The following is a 19548-nucleotide window of genomic DNA, read 5'->3' as shown; positions in this document are numbered from 1 at the left end:
TGGCTACTATCTGTTGTGCTCACCTATAGCCAGTGGCATAGCAGGGTCAGGTGGCACCCGGTGCAGAAAATTTCTTGTCACCCACCCCCCACGTTGAAATCTTTTTGCTCAGCTTTTTTGGGGGGATTCCAGGGTTTGCCAAAAAAGTTGTTCAGCTTTTTGGCCCAGAGTTCCCTCCCCCCCCCCTGCTTGTTCGCTCGCCTGCCTCCTTCACATCCTCTCCCTGCATGCCTCCTCCACCAGCCTGGGAGCGCGGGGCTGTATAAATGGAGGCGGAAGGGGGGGGGACGACACCGCAGCTCCCGCCAGATGGATCGGGGCAGGTGAGAGTCCCGGGCGGGTGACGCGCTGAATGTCAGCCCCCTCAGTGACACCCGGGGCAGTCCGCCACCTACCGCCTCCACCTTGCTCCGCCCCTGCCCATAGCTCAGCTGCTAAGGCATGAAGCTCTTCAGGGTTGTGGGTTCAAGTTCCACATTGGGCAAAAGAGTCCTGCTTTGCAGGGGGGTTGGACCAGATGACCCTGGCGGTCCTTTCCCGTTCTATGATTCTGGGATGGCTACGCTTTGCTCTCCACAGTCAGAGGCAGCCGTGCTTCTGAATCCCAGTAGCCGAAAACCGTAGGAGGGGAGAGCTGCTCTTCTGTTTGCTGGTTTCCCACAGGCACCTGTGAGAACAGGATGCTGGACTGGGTGAGCCACTGGCCTGATCCAGCAGGATTATCGTTAAGATCTTACGTGGCAAGGCAGGAGCTGGCTCTCACCGAACACAGCTGGCAGGGCGTGTGAGGATGGGGGGGGGACAGGGGCCCACCTGAGCCCAGAAGCACCTTCCTTTTAGCTCCAGGGTCCCGAAGGTATGAAAAGCTGCCCACCTTTCAGATTTGGTTTTGGGCAAATGGCGGTGAAACTCTTCTCCTGAGTAGGGCCAGGAGAAGTCAGAGCACCAAGAGCACTTTGGGGCATGCGCGGAATGCCTTCTGTCCTCAGAGCCTGCCTGGGGGGCCATGCTGGTGATCCCAGCACCCTCTCCCCCATGGCAACCGGGCAGGGCAAGTCCTGGGTGCCCATGGGGAGGGCAGGCAGTGGGCAGGGCTGATTACCAGTCCCCCTGAAAGAGACCCCAGCCAGCGCCCAATGCAAACCATGGCACTTTGCTTTCCTGCCTTGTTTTCGTACCATTATGTTATTATCTGCTCACGTGCCCTTTCCTTTCAACCAGTTTAAATTGCAAAGGGGAAATTCACCACCTTCCAGTATGAAGCAGCAGGAGAAAAGCCACATTTGCAGGACTGGGAAGCCTGGGGAAATGAGGGGAAAGATTCCTAAGCAATGAGAGTGTTGCAAAGTCACGGTGCCACCACCGAGAAGGCCCTTCTTCGTCCCTCCAGCCACCCCTTAGAGGGCAGGAGCACCAGAGACAGGATCCTGGTGCAATATGGACAAGCACATGACATGGACCCCAGGGACCCTTTGGGGGCCCCTCTGGTCTCCCCCTCCTCAGCTGGGGAGGGATTTCAAGGTCAACAAGGAGCAGCCGTCCGAGTTGAGCCTGGAAAGAAACTGTGAGCCGCCACACACAAAGAGACCCAGGCACCAGGTCTGTGCAAATACTGTGGCTTGCATCTGCCCCCAAGCCCTACTCAGAGTATACCCACTGAAATCAAGGGTCATGACTAAGTCCATCCATGTTAATGGCCCTGGCTGTATTCAGGGCTAGCTGCAGATTCCAAATTGCCTGCAAGAGCTTTGAACACCCAGGCAGAAAGGTGGCAGGTGGCTTAAATAAGAAGGAAACCAGCCCCCAAGTCCCTCTGCCCCAGAGATGGGAGGGAGCTGTCTTCCTTACCTGCAGGCTGAATGGAGAGACCTCCCTGCCATGTGGCTGTCAGGTGCGTTTTTTGGCCCCAGTGAATCTTTGCACGTTTTAAATGCCCCTCTCTGGGCTGCTCTGCTACAGCCTCTCCCTCTGCCCTATGTGAGCTTGTCGGTGTGCAAATTGCCCCATGGAAAAGGTTGTCCTGCTCCTCCCAGAGGACAGCTGGTGCCCCCCCTCCCCTACGGCCGATCTGAAGCCCCCTCCGTTCCTCTCCTTCTTCTCTGTCACAGCGTGTAGAAAGAGAACGTGGGAAGAACTTGCCCGGTCCGGCCAAGGGCTCATCTCCTCCAGCCTGCCTGTGGGGAAACCAGCAAGCGGGATCGGAGCCCAAGAGGAGCGAATCTCCCCTCCTGCGGTTGCCAGCCACTGGCATTCAGAAGCGTTGCTGCCTCCGACTGGCGAGGCAGAGTCCGGCCATCCTTAATGCCTCGCAGTAACTCTTAAGACCCAGGCGAGGTGAGAAGGAGACCTCAGAGCCTAAAAGCAACCCACATGCCGGGAAAGGGGGGGGGGGACTGAGGGCGTCCACACGTGCCCCAAAGAAGGCCAGACCACTGGGCAAGGCGCCTGCGGAACCTCGGTGAGCCAGAGGGCTCTAGTCAGCCAGCCAAGCTGCATGCAAGAGAAGAGCAGCGCCCGCTTCTCAGAACGCAACCAGAGTCATTAGAGGGGAGGGTAAGGCTACTCTGGCCGCCTCGAATCCAGTCAGAACCCAAACTGCCCTTGCACCGTCTCGTCTGAACGTTCGGCACTGCCAGATGAAGGTACGGGAGGGGGAGAGAGAGAGAGGGCCTCTTGGAAAAATAGCCCCCCCGCACAACACCGCGCGCATCTTCCGCGGAGCGCAGCTGACCCAGAGAGAGAGAGCGAGCGGGCGCGTAAAAGCCGCGCGCACATCAGCCCCGGCCAGTCCGCCCCGTCGGCTTCCTTGCCCCGCGGAAGGTCCCGGGCAGGCGAGCAGGGGGGCGGGCGACGGAGAGCCCTGTCCCCAACCCAGGGCCCCGATCCTGGAGGGCTCCTGCCCTTCAGCAGGAGGAGGGATGGAGGTGCCCCCTGCTCCCCTCCCGCGAGGGCGCCTGCGGGCAACTCAGCGCCCCCCCCTTCTAGCCTGCATTTCAGCAGCAGAGCCGGCCTTTCTCTCCCCCCCCCGCCCGCCCCCGGCACAGCCTGCACCCAACTCTGCCCCCCTCCCGCCCCACGGAAGGCGCCTCTGGCTAGCCGCGCAGCCCCGCCGCTGCCGCCCGTCGGGGGGCTTTCCGGCCCCGGCCGCTCCTTGCCCCGCGCCGGAGCCGCTCACCTGGACGCGCTCTTGCCGCAGCCGCCTGGCTCGGGCTGGGCTCCTCGGCTGGCGCCGCGCACGACGAGGCGGAGGCGACGAGAAGCAGCAGCAGCAGCAGCAGCGCCGGCCGCGGCTCCTCCTCTCTGCCGCCCGTCGGAGGGACGCGCGCAGCAGCAGCAGCAGCAGCGCGCCGAGGAGGCAGGCGAGCGCCCGGGCCGCCCCCTCCCTGGCGGAGCCACTCCGGATTCCGTGCGCATCCACGGGCGCGCGCGCCGGCGCTCATCCCCGCCCTCGCCGCAGCCGCAGGCTCGCTGGGCAGCCCAGTCCTCCGAGGGCGGAGGCCGTTTGGGGGCCCGAGGACCGGGGAGAGGGCTTCGGACTCAAGGAGAAAGGGTGCCCGAGCATGTACAGAGGACCACCAGCCCATGGCAGCAGAGACCCACCAACCTTTGCTACCGCAGAAGACAGAGTGAGGATTCAAGAGGATATGATTGGACCCCAACTCACAAAATGGATTTCAGTAGGAAGAAATCCAAGGTTCAACATGAGGTTTTTAAGCAGAGGTTGGGTGGCCGTCTGCCTGGGATGTTTTAGTTGAGATTCCTGCAGTGCAGGGGGTTGGGTTGGATGACCTTCAGGGTCCCTTCCAGCTCTAGGGTTCTTGTTGCCGTTCGTCTGTCTCGGGTGTAAAGTCAAACCGCTGTGTTAGCAGCACTGAAGTGACCTCCCTGGGGCGTAAGCCTGGGCAAGTCTATGATTCTAGGAAAAATTAGATTAGGATGGGGGACGCCTGGATTACGTGTGAAAAGGATCTATGGGTTTTGGTGGAGCACAAGCTGAACGTGAGCCCGCAGTGAGATGCAGCAGCGAAAAAAGCTAAGCCTATTCTAGGCTTCGTCAACAGAAGTCTGGTGTCCAGATCAAGGGAACTCATAGTCCCACTCTAGTCTGCCTTGGTCAGATCCCACCTGGAATCCTGTGTCCAGTTCTGGGCACCACAATTTGAGAAGGATTTTGACAAGCTGGAAGGTGTGCAGAGGAGGGCAGCCAAGATGATCAAGGGTCCGAAAACCAAGCCTGATGAGGAGTGGTTGAAGGCGCTGGCTATGTACAAGTGACAATAAAGTACAGTGGTGCCTCTGGTTACAGATGCTTCAGGTTACAGACGCTTCAGGTTACAGACTCTGCTAGCCCAGAAATAGTACCTCCGGCTAAGAACTTTGCTTCAGGATGAGAACAGAAATCGTGCTCTAGCGGCGCGGCGGCAGCAGGAGGCCCCATGAGCTAAAGTGGTGCTTCAGGTTAAGAACAGTTTCAGGTTAAGAACGGACCTCTGGAACGAATTAAGTACGTAACCCGAGGTACCACTGTATTTCAATTATGTGTAGCCTGGGGAAGAGGAGACTGAGATGTGCTATGAGAGCTCTGAGGGGCTGTCACCATCTTTTATTCTGCTGCTCCAGAGGGTAGGACTAGATGACCCTTGGGAGTCCCTTCTAACTGTACAGCTCTACAAATGGGCAAGGCACCATCCACACTGGAGCATGAGCAAAGCACTTGGGGGGGGCATTTGGTCTGCCTCTGACCAGGGAGGCCTGCCCAGCCATTGTGGCTTTGGAGATGCCCCCCTCCAAAAAACAAAAACAAAAACAAAAACAAAAACAAAAAACACCACAGGCAGGCAGCCACCTTCCACTCAGCCGGACCTTTGGTCCACCTCGCTCAATATTGCCTACACTGACTGGCAGCTTCTCCCTGGGGGGCAAGGGGGTCCTTCCATTGCCCTACCTGGAGATGCTGTGGATTGGGACCTTGCCAGGCTGCCGCGCTCTGAACTCTCAAGATCCAGCTCTGCTGCCTCCTTCTCCTGGGAGGAATCTGTCCCTGGATAAACTCGTTTGCCCCCGCCCCCCCCCAGGGAAGCTGGCATCGCCCATGGCTGGCATGCAGCAGCACCTGCTGTGGTGGTAAGGGCAGCTGCCAGGGTGAGCAAGAGCTCCTTGGCACCAGGGAATCTCCCAGCCAGGCTGCCGTCCTGGAATGAGCAGCCAAATGTCACCAGTGCCCAGAAGGCGTTGGGGTGTCTCTTGCCACCCCGTGGGCATCCGGGCTTTTGCCTTGCCTCCTGTGGCTGAGGGGGGGGGGTGCTTCACTGCACCCACCTCACCCTGAGGTCTCCCCAATCCCATTGGGCAAAGGAAGCCAAATGCTAGAAGATTCAGGACAGATCCTCCGTCAGTCTACAGCTCAGTCCGCAGAGCGTGTAACGCTTAATCTCAGGGTTGTGAGTTGGAGCCCCACGTCTTTGGGCAAAAGAGCCCTGCATTGCAGGGGGTTCAACATGATGATGATGATGATGATTTTATACCTCACCCATCTATCTGACCCTCACGATCAGTGCCGGATTTGCGTATAAGCTAAACAAGCTATAGCTTAGGGCCCCACTCTCTTGGGGGCCCCCAACAGAATTTAAAGAGGAAAAACCCCCTGGGTGTACATTTCCAAAATATAAGATAAAAAACAAATACAGTGGTACCTGGGGTTACCGACGCTTCAGGTTACAGACTCCGCTAACCCAGAAATGGTACCTCAGGTTAAGAACTTTGCTTCAGGATGAGAACAGAAATTGTGCGGCGGCAGTGGGAGGCCCCATTAGCTAAAGTGGTACCTCAGGTTAAGAACAGTTTCAGGTTAAGAATGGATCTCCAGAACAAATTAAGTTCTTAACCTGAGGTACCACTGTAAAATAAAACGTACAAACAGCAACCGTGTTCTGTGTTGTGTAGGCTCCTCTGATGTAAGTAACAGGTCCCGTCTCCCAGCGGCGTAGCGTGGGTTGTCAGCACCCGGGACAAGGCAAGTAATTTGCGCCCCTAACCCCTAACCTGCCGCCGCTGCCGGCTTCTTCTTGCTGCTGCCTGGGCTGGGGTATTTACGGTAAGGTAGCCACGGCGGCGGCGGCGGGTCCGTGTCAGGTGATCTGAGGCGAGTTGCCACTGGTGCTGCCGCCCAAACGACGCCGCTTGCCCGGAGGAGGAGGAGGGCAGAGAGGCGAGGAAAATGCAACATGGCCCAGCAGCTGCAGCAGCAGCGGCTGTGGCGGGGCTGTGAGGAGGGGCTGCCTGGTGCGCCCTCCGTGGCCCTGATGCGCGGGGACCGCGGTGAGCGCTGAGAGCCGCTGCCTGCCAGACGCCTTCAGCCTGGACGCGCGCACAGCTCGTCGGTTCCGCGAGACATGGGGCTCTGCTACAGCCTGCGCCCGAGGCTCTTCGGCGACTCCGGAGGCGGCGAGCGCCCCCCCCAGATGTTGCACCCGGTGCGGCCGGCCCCCCCTGCACCCCCACGCTACGCCACTGCCATCTGCTAGCCTACTCCCTAAAATATCACTGGTTTGCTCATTTCTATATATAGAGTACATTCTGCATGGACTGGTTGCAAATGGTTTTAGATGCCCATTAGATTCATAATTCACCATCTAGCATATACAGTGGTACCTCAGGTTAAGTACTTAATTCGTTTCAGAGGTCCGTACTTAACCTGAAACTGTTCTTAACCTGAAGCACCACTTTAGCTAATGGGGCCTCCCACTGCTGCCATGCCACCGGAGCATGATTTCTGTTCTCAACCTGAAGCAAAGTTCTTAACCTGAAGCACTATTTCTGGGTTAGTGAAGTATGTAACCTGAAGTGTATGTAACCTGAAGCGTATGTAACCTGAGGTACCACTGTATTCAACACAAAAAAGCGACCATTTGTTGTTGACAAAGGACAGCTGGACATATCAAGGGCGCCATTACGACCAGGAGTTTAGGGTGTCATCAGACCTAAATCTGGCCCTGCTCATGATCCCTTCCAACTTTACTATTAATTCTGTGATTCAATTATTCACAGCACAGAGTTAACCTATGGAACTCCCTTCCCCATGACTCAGTGACGGTGACCCACCCAGATGGCTTTAAAAGAGGGATAGACTCATGGAGGAGGAAGGCAGGGCTATCATGGCTCCTGACTCCACAATTTGAGGCAGCGATGCTTCTGAACACCAGTTGCTGCTTTGGGGCTTCCCAGTGGGGCATCTGATCTGTCACTGTGAGAACAGGACGGGGGCCAGGATGGGGCCCCTTGGCCTGATCCATTGGCCTCTTCCCATATTCTTTTGCTCTTATTCCATCTCAACACAATCCCACATTCCGTGCTGAGGAGGAGCAGCAGCTGCTGCACCCGGAGCCGAGATTTTTCAGGGCTGCCTCTCCCGCCACCTTGGGAACAGGATGCTGGCTTGTATGGGCCACTGGCCTGATCCTGCCAGTTCGAGTTCTTAAAAGGCAGCTGCTCAGTGGTCTCTTTGCATGCATCCCTTCTCGGTCTCTTGCGGAGCAGCAGCAGCAGCAGCCAATGAGCCGGGAGGGAGGCAGGAGAACCAGGAGGAAGGTGATGTAATTGTTGCCAGGCACTTTCCCCTGCCAAGCGTTGCCAGGGAGACGCGTGCGGAGCGGGGCCTGGGGCAGGGGCAGAGGCTTGTACCCCAGAACGTACCAGCCAGCCCTGAGCAATCTGAGGGGGAGGAAGATTCAGAGGTCCTGCGTTTGCGCAGGGCTTACTCTGAGCCAGGGCTTCATGCTACAGGGCTGGCTGCCTGATCTCTGGGTACCAGGCAGGTGGGGGTTGAACCGGGAGTGGGGGGGAAATATGGGGAGGTGCTGCACAGCCATCCTTTGGGAGCTGGATGCGTTGTGCCTCAGACATTCATTTCATTTTATTTTTATTCATTGCCTTTATATAATGCCTTTTTCTCCAGAGAGCTCAAGGTGGCGTACATCGTTCTCTTTTAACCCCCACAACAAGTGGGGCTGCATGAAGAGCTCTTTTGGCAAGCCTGGAAAAGTCTCCAGAGAGTCCAGGTGGGAGGAGTTGTCTTCCAGGGACTCGGCCACTGCCTGTGCACTCTGCTCATGCTCAGAGGCACTGTCTTCCTATATCCAGTGGCTGAGTCCTAGCATTCAGTAGAGGCCCTGCGCCTGGTTCAAACTAAGACCTTCTACATCACTGGATGTTCCTGACTTCTCGTCACTTTCCCCCTTGCCATTAATAATTTTTTAAATGTCTGTCATGCCACCTCTTGCTTGCCTTTTCTCGAAACTAAAACGTCCCAGATTCTGCAGCCTTTCTTCATTGCAGCGTCGCTCCTTCCCCGGGGATCATTCTGGGGTCTGGAAACCCTGGATGTCGAAACTAAACAGGGCAGAGTCTGGTCTTTGCCAGGAGGGAGACCACCTGGGACCCCCCCCCCCCCATAATGCATGATAACATAATGCATGATAACATTGTCAGAGGCTTGACAACCATATGTCAGGAGTGCTCTGATGGTGTTTCCTGCTTGGCAGGGGGTTGGACTCGATGGCCCTTGTGGTCTCTTCCAACTCTAGGATTCTAGGATTCTAACACATTGAGGAAAAAAGAGAAGAGAGTGAATGAATTAAAAACAACCACTGTTACGGCTACTGTCAGATCCTGCAGCAGGGAATTCCGCACGTCCCCTTGCACCCTCTAACATTCTCAAGTTGGGGGGGGAGGCCCCCCTGTGTCCTGTGGCTACTGGAGCAGAGTCCATTGCTGGGCATTCATTTGTGGCTCCCTCCTGGGAGGGTGAGGGCTGCCAAACAAGCGGCCGGCCTGCATTCTGTTTCAGGAAACAAAGGCACCCCCAGGGCAGCCTGGGGGGTGGACAGCCTGCAAATCCCAGGCCCTGAAATCACTTCCTGCTCCGCAGACAGGCTGGAGGCAGCAGGACAATGGAGGCATGAAAGGGCTGCTTAGCCAAGCTGCAGATGAGCCGGAGAAGCCCCCGGTGAGCTCAGCCCAAGAGAGCGGCTGGGGAGAGAGCGGGGAGCGTGCAGCCCAGGAGGGCTGCCAAGGGGAATTAGCGGAGCCGGCAAATGAGGCCAGGGCAGGGACCGCCTTTGGCTGGGCAGAGGGGGGAGCAGGTGGCAGAGGGCTGCCACAAGAGCCCATGCGGAGGTCCCCTCTGCCACCCCAGAGTGCCCTCCTGCTGCATCTTCTGTGCTCAGAACTCCCTGCCACAGGAGGGAGCTTTCAAGGGGATCCAACCAATTCATGGCTGGACCACCGTGTTCAGCTTGTTCCTGTCCGGGAACAGCCAAAGGTGGAGAACCAGATGAATCCACACAGAAACATAGCATTTTTCTTCAACTCGCCTGTGGAAACAACTTAGAGACAGCGGAAGAAGGAAAAGAACAGGAAGATTTAAAGGAACTATTAGAAATGACTATCAAAGGCAGCAGAGAGATGAGATGATCACAGCCCCCCTGAACTCGAAGCATGGGAAGCCCCAACAACAACAACAAGAAAATTATAATTCGGCAGAATATTTGGATTATTTGATATGTACATCTATAATTTGGAATATTTAATCTGATTTGATTGGATTGTTAAAATGGAAAAATTAATAATAATAATATTATTATTATTTAAAAAGGTGGAGAACCAGATGAAACTGGTAGGATGCAGCCCTGGCCACAGAGTCAGGCCGCCCTGCCCATTAGCCTCGCTGACGCACTCTCCTCAGGCGTTGATGGGGGGGGGGCACGTGCCATTATTTTGATTCACTTTTGTTATGTATTAAGCTTGGATCCTAAAGCAATAGGCAAGTAGGATCCTAGAATCAGGCTCCAGGAGGGAAGCAGAATCAGCCAATCCAACGGGACTCACTGTGGAAATAATGTACGGTATATAAAAGCCTGAGGTTTTTTTGGGGGGCAATTCAATCACTGTTTTACAAGCTGCAAAAAAGAGCATGAAATCACTGTATATTTCAACTTTCAAGAATAGTATCTAGCAAGAGAATCACAAAAGCATCTTCGGCAGTAGAGATGTCATTTTGGGTCCGGGGCAGTTAGTTGTTTGAAAGGCTGATGAATGCAGCCCACTCAGAAGAAGGAAAAATAGGACAAATAACTGTTTACTCCTTCCCTCAAGACTCCCACACACAAAACATTAATATTATTTTTTTGTTAACAGTCCACAGGCAGCGCAAAACTCTTTATCGCAAGTGGGAGGCAAAGATGGTAAACAAGGCCAGGAAAAACTGTTTGCAAGATGCAATATAGAAGGATGAGATTGTCACCAGAAAGCACACCCAAACAGAAATACTGGTGTGAATTTTTTTGTTTTCTGGTTTGCCGTTTTCTGGTTTGCCTCAGGTGGCAACTTGCTCTTGGGGGGGGGCAACTCCACCCAGGATGCTCCCTTCAGGGGCAGGAGAGATGTCTGCCCCTCGCCTCTTCCCCCCTTTCTTCCCCCTCTGCACCACAAATCTCCAGATAAACAGCTTCTCATCCTTGCTGCTGCTTCTCCCCCCCCCAAAAATAATCTTTATTAGTTTTCCGGTTACATACTCCACATACACATAATGTGTTGCATTTTACATTTATACTTGCTCCTAAGCGCTGACTTCCCTCCTTCCTTCTTCTGGTTTTTTTTATATCACATATAATTTTATCACATTATTTTCATCCATTTTGTATATTGTTATTCATTTTCCATATTTGTCTATAGTATATCCATAAACAAATAAATCCTCCTGTTTATACAATTCTTGTCGTCTGTATTCATTTAATCTCCTTATACATTTTGCTTCTTATTATTTTCATTATCCATCACTTTTCTTAATCTTTCCCATTATGAGGTTTATTTCCAATTCTACTGGTTTCACTATTTCGTCTTATCTTTCCTATATACGACATAAATGCTTCCCATTCTTTTTGAAATGTTTCCTTGCCCTGTTGTTTTATTTTCCTTGTTAATTTGGTTATTTCTGCATATTCCATTACCTTCTGTCGCCATTCTTCTACTGCTGGTATTTGCTGTTGTTTCCAGACCAGATAACGAAACAACGGGAATCTTATCCTTTCTTTTTGTGAATAGAACATCTCATGCCAGCCTGGGTTGGGTCTTCATGCGTTTGTCTTCTAAGGTTCTTTTTTTGCTTGTTTGGGTTCATATGGATAAAATTGAGAGACTTAAAAAGTAGGTGAGAGACCTCAGAATCAGGGCACAATGCTGGCTCTAGCAGCTGCCTGGGTGACTGGCTCTTGTGGCGCAGCAAAAAAAAACAAAACCCAAAAAACCCACAAGAGCTCAGCAGGGCTGCTGCTGTCAACATCCATCACTTTCTGGGCTGCAGTAAACTTCTGCCTGCTAATTGAGATGGCTTGATGAGTCCCTGATTCCTTCAGCCACCCCAGCATGGAGGGAAGGAGCCAGCAGAGGAGATGATGGCGGATTCTGCGATGAGTTGCCAAGGCCTGTTGCTTTAATTAAATTTGGCCCCCCCAGAGCAGAGGGCGAAGGCCTGCTCACCCTTCCTCTCCTTTCCTCTCCTCCCCCCTGCCCTGCCTTCCTTTCATTCCTAGCAGAGATGTAGCTGGGACCTAAAGGAGAGCCTGCAGGATCAGGCCAATGTCTCCTGTTCCCACAGTGGCCAGGCAGGCGTCCCAGTGGCGGGAACCCACAAGCACATGCCCTCCAACATTCCTCAGATGAAAATAAGGGACGTTCTCTTCTCTATCACTATCACGGCTTGAGCATTTTCTCCAAGTCAAGTGCCAAAGTTATTAGAGGAAACACAGAGAACTGCAGAGGTATTTTTGAACTTATGTCTTCTTCTTCTTCGGCGATCCCTCGTAGCCGAGTAAGACTGTCTTCCACAAACACGGTTTAACAGTGAGTCCGTAAGTGACTGTGGAGGCCAATTCTGGACCCACACGTCCTTCCACAGTGGGGACAATGGTTTCCGAGTGGGAGTTGATCCCGGTGTGGATTTGCCAAGCGTGCCTTCCTCTTAGGACGTTTCTCCCTTGCGTCCTGAGTTCGAGTGTCTTCAAAACCCATGACACCTTTGGTCAAGGCTGTTCTCCAACTGGAGCGCTCGCAGGCCAGTGTTTCCCAGTTGTTGGTGTTTATACTACATTTTTAAAGATTTGCCTTGAGTGAGTCTTTGAACCTCCTTTGTTGACCACCAGCATTACACTTTCCATTTTTAAGTTCAGAATAGAGGAGTTGCTTTGGAAGACAAGCATCAGGCATCCGCACAACATGGCCAGTCTGTTATGTACTGAGTTGAATAGGATCCAAAAGGCAGAAGTCTGATTGGTCCTGGAACAATAGGATTCAGAGTGCAGCAGTCTGATTGGTCCACAGGAGCCACCCAATCCAGCTCCAGGCGGAAGGAAACCTGCAACCTGATTGGCCTACAGGTGAATCCCGGAATTAGCCAATCACGTGGGGCCCATTATGTAAATAATGTATATAAAGCAGACATTCTGGGGGAACTTCCATTCCTCCTCACCACTATGAGCTGAATAAAGAGCAGGAAATCCACTTTCGACTCCGAGTATATTTCACAGTCCAGTGAAGTTGATGTTATTGCACTTAGGGAAGCCCGAGGGAAAAAGCAAACCCCAAATCAATAAATGCAACTAACTAGCAGGGATACTGATGTAGAGCAGAATGTCCCTATTTCCATCTGAGGAATGTTGGAGGGAATGTAGTCAGGATCCGAGCACAAGAACAACTCTTCCCTCGTGTGGTTTCCAGCAGCTGCCATTCAGGAGCATTGGAGGGCAGAGCCATTGTGGGGAGTAGCCACACTTGGGGGGGGGGAATGAAGAAGGGGGGAAAGAGGGCAGGGAGAGTTCTCTCTTTCTCTTCCACCTCTTCTCTCTCCCCTACTTCTGTCAGAAACACAATGGGTGCCCCATTGCCAGTTCCAGGCCCCCCCAGCCCCTTTGTATGCACCCCTCCCCAAGATTTTTACCCTGCCGCAACTCCAGGTATTGTGCGAACATGTGTGTATCTGAAGAAGTGTGCATGCACACGAAAGCTCATACCAAGAACTGACTTAGTTGGTCTTTAAGGTGCTACTGGAAGGAATTTGTTTTGTTATGAATTAATTGTTTCCGAGCAGAATTCAAAGTGTTGGTGCTGACCTTGAAAGCCCAAAATGGCCTCAAAGGCCCAGTGTACCTGAAGGAGAGCCTCCACCTCCATCATTCTGCCCAGACATGGAGGTCCAGCTCCGAGGGCCTTCTGGCAGTTCCCTCCCTGTGAGAAGCGAAGTTACAGGGAAGCAGGGAGAGGGCCTTCTCAGTGTTGGCACCCGCCCTGTGGAACGCCCTCCCACCAGATGTCAAAGAAATAAACAACTATATGACATTTAGAAGACGTGAAGGCAGCCCTGTTTAATAATGGTAATAATAAATAATAAATAATAAAATTTTATTTATACCCCGCCCTTCCCGGTTCAAAAACCGGGCTCAGGGTGGCTAACAACAAATTTAAAACACTTAATTGTAAAAGCAGCATAAAATACAGTATAAAAACATGAATAACAATAAAATTCGAGGTTCAGAAATATAAACATTTAGGGAAGTTTTTAGTGTTTCAAGTTTTATTCTGTTTTTAATGTTCTATTGAAAGCTGCCCGGAGTGGCTGGGGAAACCCAGCCAAATGGGTAGGGTATAAATAAATAAGAATAAGAATAAGAATAATAAGAATTATTATTATTATTATTATTATTATTAATCACATTCCATTTCCTCCAGGAAGCTTAAAGCAATTGCCTGACTCTGTTTTGCCCTCTGGGAGGTAGGCTAGGCTGAGAGGTCGCAACTGGCACAGGGAGCTTAACGAGTGAAGGATCTGAACCTGGGTCCCCCTAATCTTATGGCCTGGAAACACCCCCCCCCAACCCAAACCCAAAAGCCTAAAAGAACTTTAGGCTGTATGAGAAAAACGTAACTGTTTCACCAGGTCACATATTTACTTCGGACGCTGCAGTGGATGGAATGGCCCTTGGATGCTCTGTGTTCACACTCACCTGGGCACCCACCTGAGAGAGAGAGAGAGAGAGAGTGTGTGTGTGTGTGTGTTGCTTAGCAACTGGTCCATGAGGTGTTGCTGCCCTCTTCTGGAGGCAGAGGCTAATGGCAAGAGGGACTCGGAAGGTCTGGGCATTTAGAAACAGAGTTGGATATTAATTATTGTTCTTGTTAGTTTTAGATTTAATTTGGGGGGCAGACGGGACTCCCTCAGAAGGTGGCGGACTCCTTCATAAAGGTAAAGGTAAAGGTACCCCTGCCCGTACGGGCTAGTCGTGTCCGACTCTAGGGTTGTACGCCCATCTCACTTAAGAGGCCGGGGGCCAGCGCTGTCCGGAGACACTTCCAGGTCACGTGGCCAGCATGACGAAGCTGCTCTGGCGAGCCAGCACCAGTGCAGCACACGGAAACGCCGTTTACCTTCCCGCTATAAAGCGCTACCTATTTATCTACTTGCACTTAAGAGGGCGTTCGAACTGCTAGGTGGGCAGGAGCTGGGACCGAACGACGGGAGCTCACCCCGCCGCAGGGATTCGAACCGCCGACCTTACAATCAGCAAGTCCTAGGCACTGAAGTTTTACCCACAGCGCCACCCGCGTCCCTGGACTCCTTCATGGGATGTTTTAAATCAGAGGTTGGGTGGTTCATCATTTTACTCGTTTGCTGCTCTCCCAGAGCTAAAACCATGCTCAAGGCAGACCTCAAGATGAAAAGACTGACATAATTACAAACATAACAAAGTACTCATTTAAAAGAATTTAAAAACACATAAAAAGTACAGTGGGGAGGGGGGCTTATTGTTTGGTTTTGGTCTTGTCTTTATTATGTATTTTGTGTTTTTATCTTAGGAACCGTTGCCCTGAGATCTATGGATGAAGGTATACAAATTTAACTTATATGCAGAATTCATAGAATCATAGAATCCTAGAGTTGGAAGAGACCACAAGGGCCATCGAGTCCAACCCCCTGCCAAGCAGGAAACACCATCAGAGCACTCCTGACATATGGTTGTCAAGCCTCTGCTTAAAGACCTCCAAAGAAGGAGACTCCACCACACTCCTTGGCAGCAAATTCCACTGTCGAACAGCTCTTACTGTCAGGAAGTTCTTCCTAATGTTTAGGTGGAATCTTTTTTCTTGTAGTTTGGAACCATTGGTCCGTGTCCGCTTCTCTGGAGCAGCAGAAAACAACCTTTCTCCCTCCTCTATGTGACATCCTTTTATATATTTGAACATGGCTATCATATCACCCCTTAACCTCCTCTTCTCCAGGCTAAACATGCCCAGCTCCCTTAGCCGTTCTTCATAAGGCATCGTTTCCAGGCCTTTGACCATTTTGGTTGCCCTCCTCTGGAATTCATCATGCGAAAGGCTGGGCTGGATGAAGATTGCCGGAAGAAATATCAACAACCTCAGATATGCAGATGACACAACCTTGATGGCAGAAAGTGAGGAGGAATTAAAGAACCTTTAATGAGGGTGAAAGAGGAGAGCGCAAAATATGGTCTGAAGCTCAACATCAAAAAAACGAAGATCATGGCCACTGGGCCCATCACCTCCTGGCAAACAGAAGGGGAAGAAATGGAGGCAGTGAGAGATTTCACTTTCTTGGGCTCCATGATCACTGCAGATGGTGACAGCCATCACGAAATTAAAAGATGCCTGCTTCTTGGGAGAAAAGCAATGACAAACCTAGACAGCATTTTGAAAAGCAGAGACATCACCTTGCCAACAAAGGTCCGTATAGTTCAAGCCATGGTTTTCCCAGTAGTGATGTATGGAAGTGAGAGCTGGACCATAAAGAAGGCTGATCGACGAAGAATGGATGTTTTTGAATTCTGGTGCTGGAGGAGACTCTTGAGAGTCCCATGGACTGCAAGAAGATCAAACCTTTCCATTCTGAAGGAAATCAGCCCTGAGTGCTCACTGGAAGGACAGATCCTGAAGCTGAGGCTCCAAGACTTTGGCCACCTCACGAGAAGACAAGACTGCCTGGAAAAGACCCTGATGTTGGGAAAGATGGAGGGCACAAGGAGAAGGGGACGACAGAGGACGAGATGGTTGGATGGTGTTCTTGAAGCTACAAACATGAGTCTGACCAAACTGCGGGAGGCAGTGGAAGGCAGGAGGGCCTGGTGTGCTCTGGTCCAGGGGGTCACAAAGAGGCAGACACGACTAAACGACTCAACAACAACAAATGGTGAGATGAGAGGTCTCTGTGTCTCTGGGCAAAGAGGGTGGAGGAAAGGCCATTAGCCTGGGGGCCTCCAACTCTTAGCTGTCGCTCCTGCAACCTAGCTCATTCTTCGGGGCTGGTGATGGGGACATTTCTGTGGCCAGCTGAGGTCCTTGTCTGAAGAAGAGACTTGCCTGACCACTTCAGCCACCTCATCCTTTAGATCCTGACCTTCACAGCATACAGGACCCCAAGAATTGGGAAGCACTCAGGCCTTCACCCAGACCCAAGCAGTACACTGGCACAATTAATGGGTAAAAAAAGAAGGAAAAATGAAAACCAGTAAAAAAAGATTTGCCAAAAAAGGTGAAATATACTCAGAATCGAGAGTGGATTTCGTGCTCTTTATTCAGCTCATAGTGGTGAGCAGGAATGGAAGTTCCCCCAGAATGTCTGCTTTATATACATTAGTTACATAATGGGCCCCACGTGATTGGCTAATTCCGGGATTCACCTGTAGGCCAATCAGGTTGTGGATTCACTTCCACATGGAGCTGGATTGGGTGGCTCCTGTGGACCAATCAGACTGCTGCATTCTGAATGCTATTTTTCTAGGGCCAATCAGACTGCTGTCTTTTGGCTCCTATTCAACTCTGTACATAACAGAGGGGGAAATTCCTCAGGGATGCAAGGGGATGACTTGTGGGGGGGGGAGTGTCTGTGCACAGCTGTCTTGCTTTCATCCAACTCAGAGGTGGCCCCGAGCTCTCTATTTCACTAAGCACCCCTGAGCAGCTGCAGGATCAGTCCCAGGAGGCTGGCGATGAGGTTAAACCGGCTGACCGGGAGGATTCCTGTTTTGCCCTTTTGATCAGCAGGGACCAGTCTTGGCCAGGGGGGGGAGGGGAGAGAGACTTTTGCCACCTGTTCCTTGGAGAAGAGGGATCCTTTGCACCCGGCTCATCAATTCCTTTGCAACCTCAAGGATTGACAGCTGCCGTGTGCTTGACATGGGAAGACAGGCTATCTGGAGCTCCCAGCCACAGCGTCTACGCTCCCCTCCCACCAGAGGCTGCAAGAGAAGGCTCATTCCTCGCCATTAGCAGCCACTGCCCCCTTAACCCCCAAATGTCTCCCTTCAGCTCATCTGAGTCTGGCCTGTATTTATTATTTCACATAATCAATCAATGAAAAACACACTAATAAATATATTGCATAAAGCAATATAAAACAAATGGTGTTTTTCTTTATTTGCAATATATCTCAGCCATAAACAGTGATTCATACACTAATAATAATAATAATAATAATAATAATAATAATAATAATAAAAAATATTTTATTTATGCCCCACCCATCTGGCTGAGTTTTCCCATCCACTCTGGGCGGCTTCCAACAAAACATTAAAATACAATAATTCACAACAAAACATTAAAATACAATAATTCACAACAAAACATTAAAATACAGTGGTATCTCGGTTTAAGAACTTAATTCATTCTGAAGGTCTGTTCTTAACCTGAAACTGTTCTTAACCTGAAGCACCACTTTCCTCTGGTCCTTTGGGATCTGGGTACCGATAATTCCTAAAAGGCTGAAGGAAGCAAGAAGAAAAAAGGGAGGAAATAAAGGCACATTTCAGGTCTGTCTCAGCCTAACTCACCTCACAGGGTTGTTGTGCTCCCCCCCAAAAAAAAATAAAGGGGGGGAACTGGAAGTACATTTCCAAAATATAAGATAAAAAACAAATAAAATAAAATCTACATGCAGCAACTGTGTTTTGTGTTGTGTAGGCTCCTGTAATGTAAGTCATGGCCCCCATCTGCTAGCCTGCTCCCTCAAATATCACTGGTTTGCTCCTTTCTAGATATAGGGTGCCTACATTCTGCATGGACTTTGCATTCTGCATGGACTTTTCAACAATTACTTTGATAAAATACATATTTTGTTATGTGTGTTACCGGAAAAATCCGAGGGCTCCCTTGGACAAAAAGTAAAGACACCAACCAGAGTAAATTGGAGCAAATCAGCAGCCTGTAGGCTTGGTCTTTATTGAAGAAAGACTGTCGCGACAGGGTGCTCCCCTCACTTGCAGGTGAGAGGAAAGACCCAGAAGAATAGTGTGCAAGGTCTTATAAAAACTTTTGAAATTCCCCTCCTCTAGGTCTAGCCCACCCCCAGAAACATCATGCATACATTACAGAAAGGAGGGGTTGAGGGAGGAGTTGTGGTGGTCACCTGAGTGTCCTGTCACCTGGCTGGTTCCCTTCTCCCCCTCCCCATGAGTCACTTCCAGGTGACAGAGGGGAGTTTGCAGTTTCCTGCCCCCTGAGGGAAGATGTGATCATTGTCCTTTGTTTCAGTCCATGCTGAATCCACTCCCATATGCAAGTTCTTTGACATCTTGATTGTCTTCTGTCTGGGATCATCAGGGTTGGCATAGCCATAACTGGGCAGGGCTCCTGAGGATGTGCTGGGATGGTGAAGGGATTATGGCTGCCCTGTATCAAACCTTCCCCATTTTGTAGTCCTTCCTTCATGGAGTAAAATAAAAGTGGAACAGTGCAAAACCGATGTATGGTTGATTTTCTATGAATTTATAACAGAAGCGTAACATATGTAGTGTGTGAGTGTGAGAGTGTGTGAAGTTTGTACAAACTGAATGATTGGGGGGGTGGTTCCTGCTACATATGCAAATGGCTTTAGATACCGATTACTGTAGGTCCATCAATGACCATATAGCATATATTCAACACACAAAAATCAGTGACCATTTGTTGTGGACGAAGGACAGCTGGACATATCAAGGGCCGCATGACTTTCAATAGCTTAGGGCCTCATGCAACTGAAATCTGGTCTGCCAATGGCCATTGATATGGAAGGGGGGGGCATGTCTTCTTCACCTTCTTCTTTGCTACAATATATCAATTTATTTCCAATTGTCAGTGTCAAAAGGGACTAAAATCTATAAAATTCATAGAAAATCAACGTGCCAGTTTGCTCAATTTCTCTAGGACTCCATCACACCTCCCCTGTCCAGCATAATCCCTCAAGCAAGGTGTCAAGACCCTAATCCTGTCAAATCGCTCTGATCAGCCTTTCCTCCAGGCAATGTCAGGTGGCAGACTTTGCATATTTGGGACCATTGTTTTCTCATCCCCAGGAAGTGTTTATCTGTGCATATCTCCAGCTCTGCATATTCCCCCCTCCCTCCTCCATATGTTAATCTGTGTAACCCCTCCACCTTCCTGAAGTGCTGATCTGTGTAACCCCACCTTTCTGTGATGTATTCATGACGTGTTTTGCACTGTATTCTG

At 51.1% G+C, this 19548-nt stretch overlaps 1 protein-coding gene and 1 long non-coding RNA gene across 2 annotated transcripts in view; one reads left to right on the top strand and one right to left on the bottom strand.

Annotated features, from left to right (window-relative positions):
- The window catches only part of PRRT4 (proline rich transmembrane protein 4), a gene marked incomplete at its 5' end in the record, with an annotated part of 28806 nt that extends 25392 nt beyond the window's left edge, over window positions 1–3414 (bottom strand). Inside the window, one exon of the mRNA XM_081879707.1 lies at window positions 3176–3414. Within this exon, the coding sequence (XP_081735833.1) occupies window positions 3176–3414 (239 nt within the window). The remainder of the gene's footprint in view (window positions 1–3175) is intronic.
- LOC309352055 overlaps window positions 1–16127 on the top strand; it is a 266510-nt gene extending 250383 nt beyond the window's left edge. The window contains exon 3 of the long non-coding RNA XR_014161068.1: window positions 15732–16127. This is a non-coding gene — a long non-coding RNA (uncharacterized lncRNA). The remainder of the gene's footprint in view (window positions 1–15731) is intronic.
- The last annotated feature ends 3421 nt before the right edge of the window (window positions 16128–19548 follow it).

This window comes from Podarcis erhardii (genome assembly GCF_964252035.2).
Source record: "Podarcis erhardii genome assembly, chromosome: 10".
NCBI classification, from domain to species: Eukaryota; Metazoa; Chordata; class Lepidosauria; order Squamata; family Lacertidae; genus Podarcis; species Podarcis erhardii.
The sequence above is the reverse complement of the archived record's forward strand: the minus strand, read 5'-3'. Positions and strand labels throughout refer to the sequence as shown.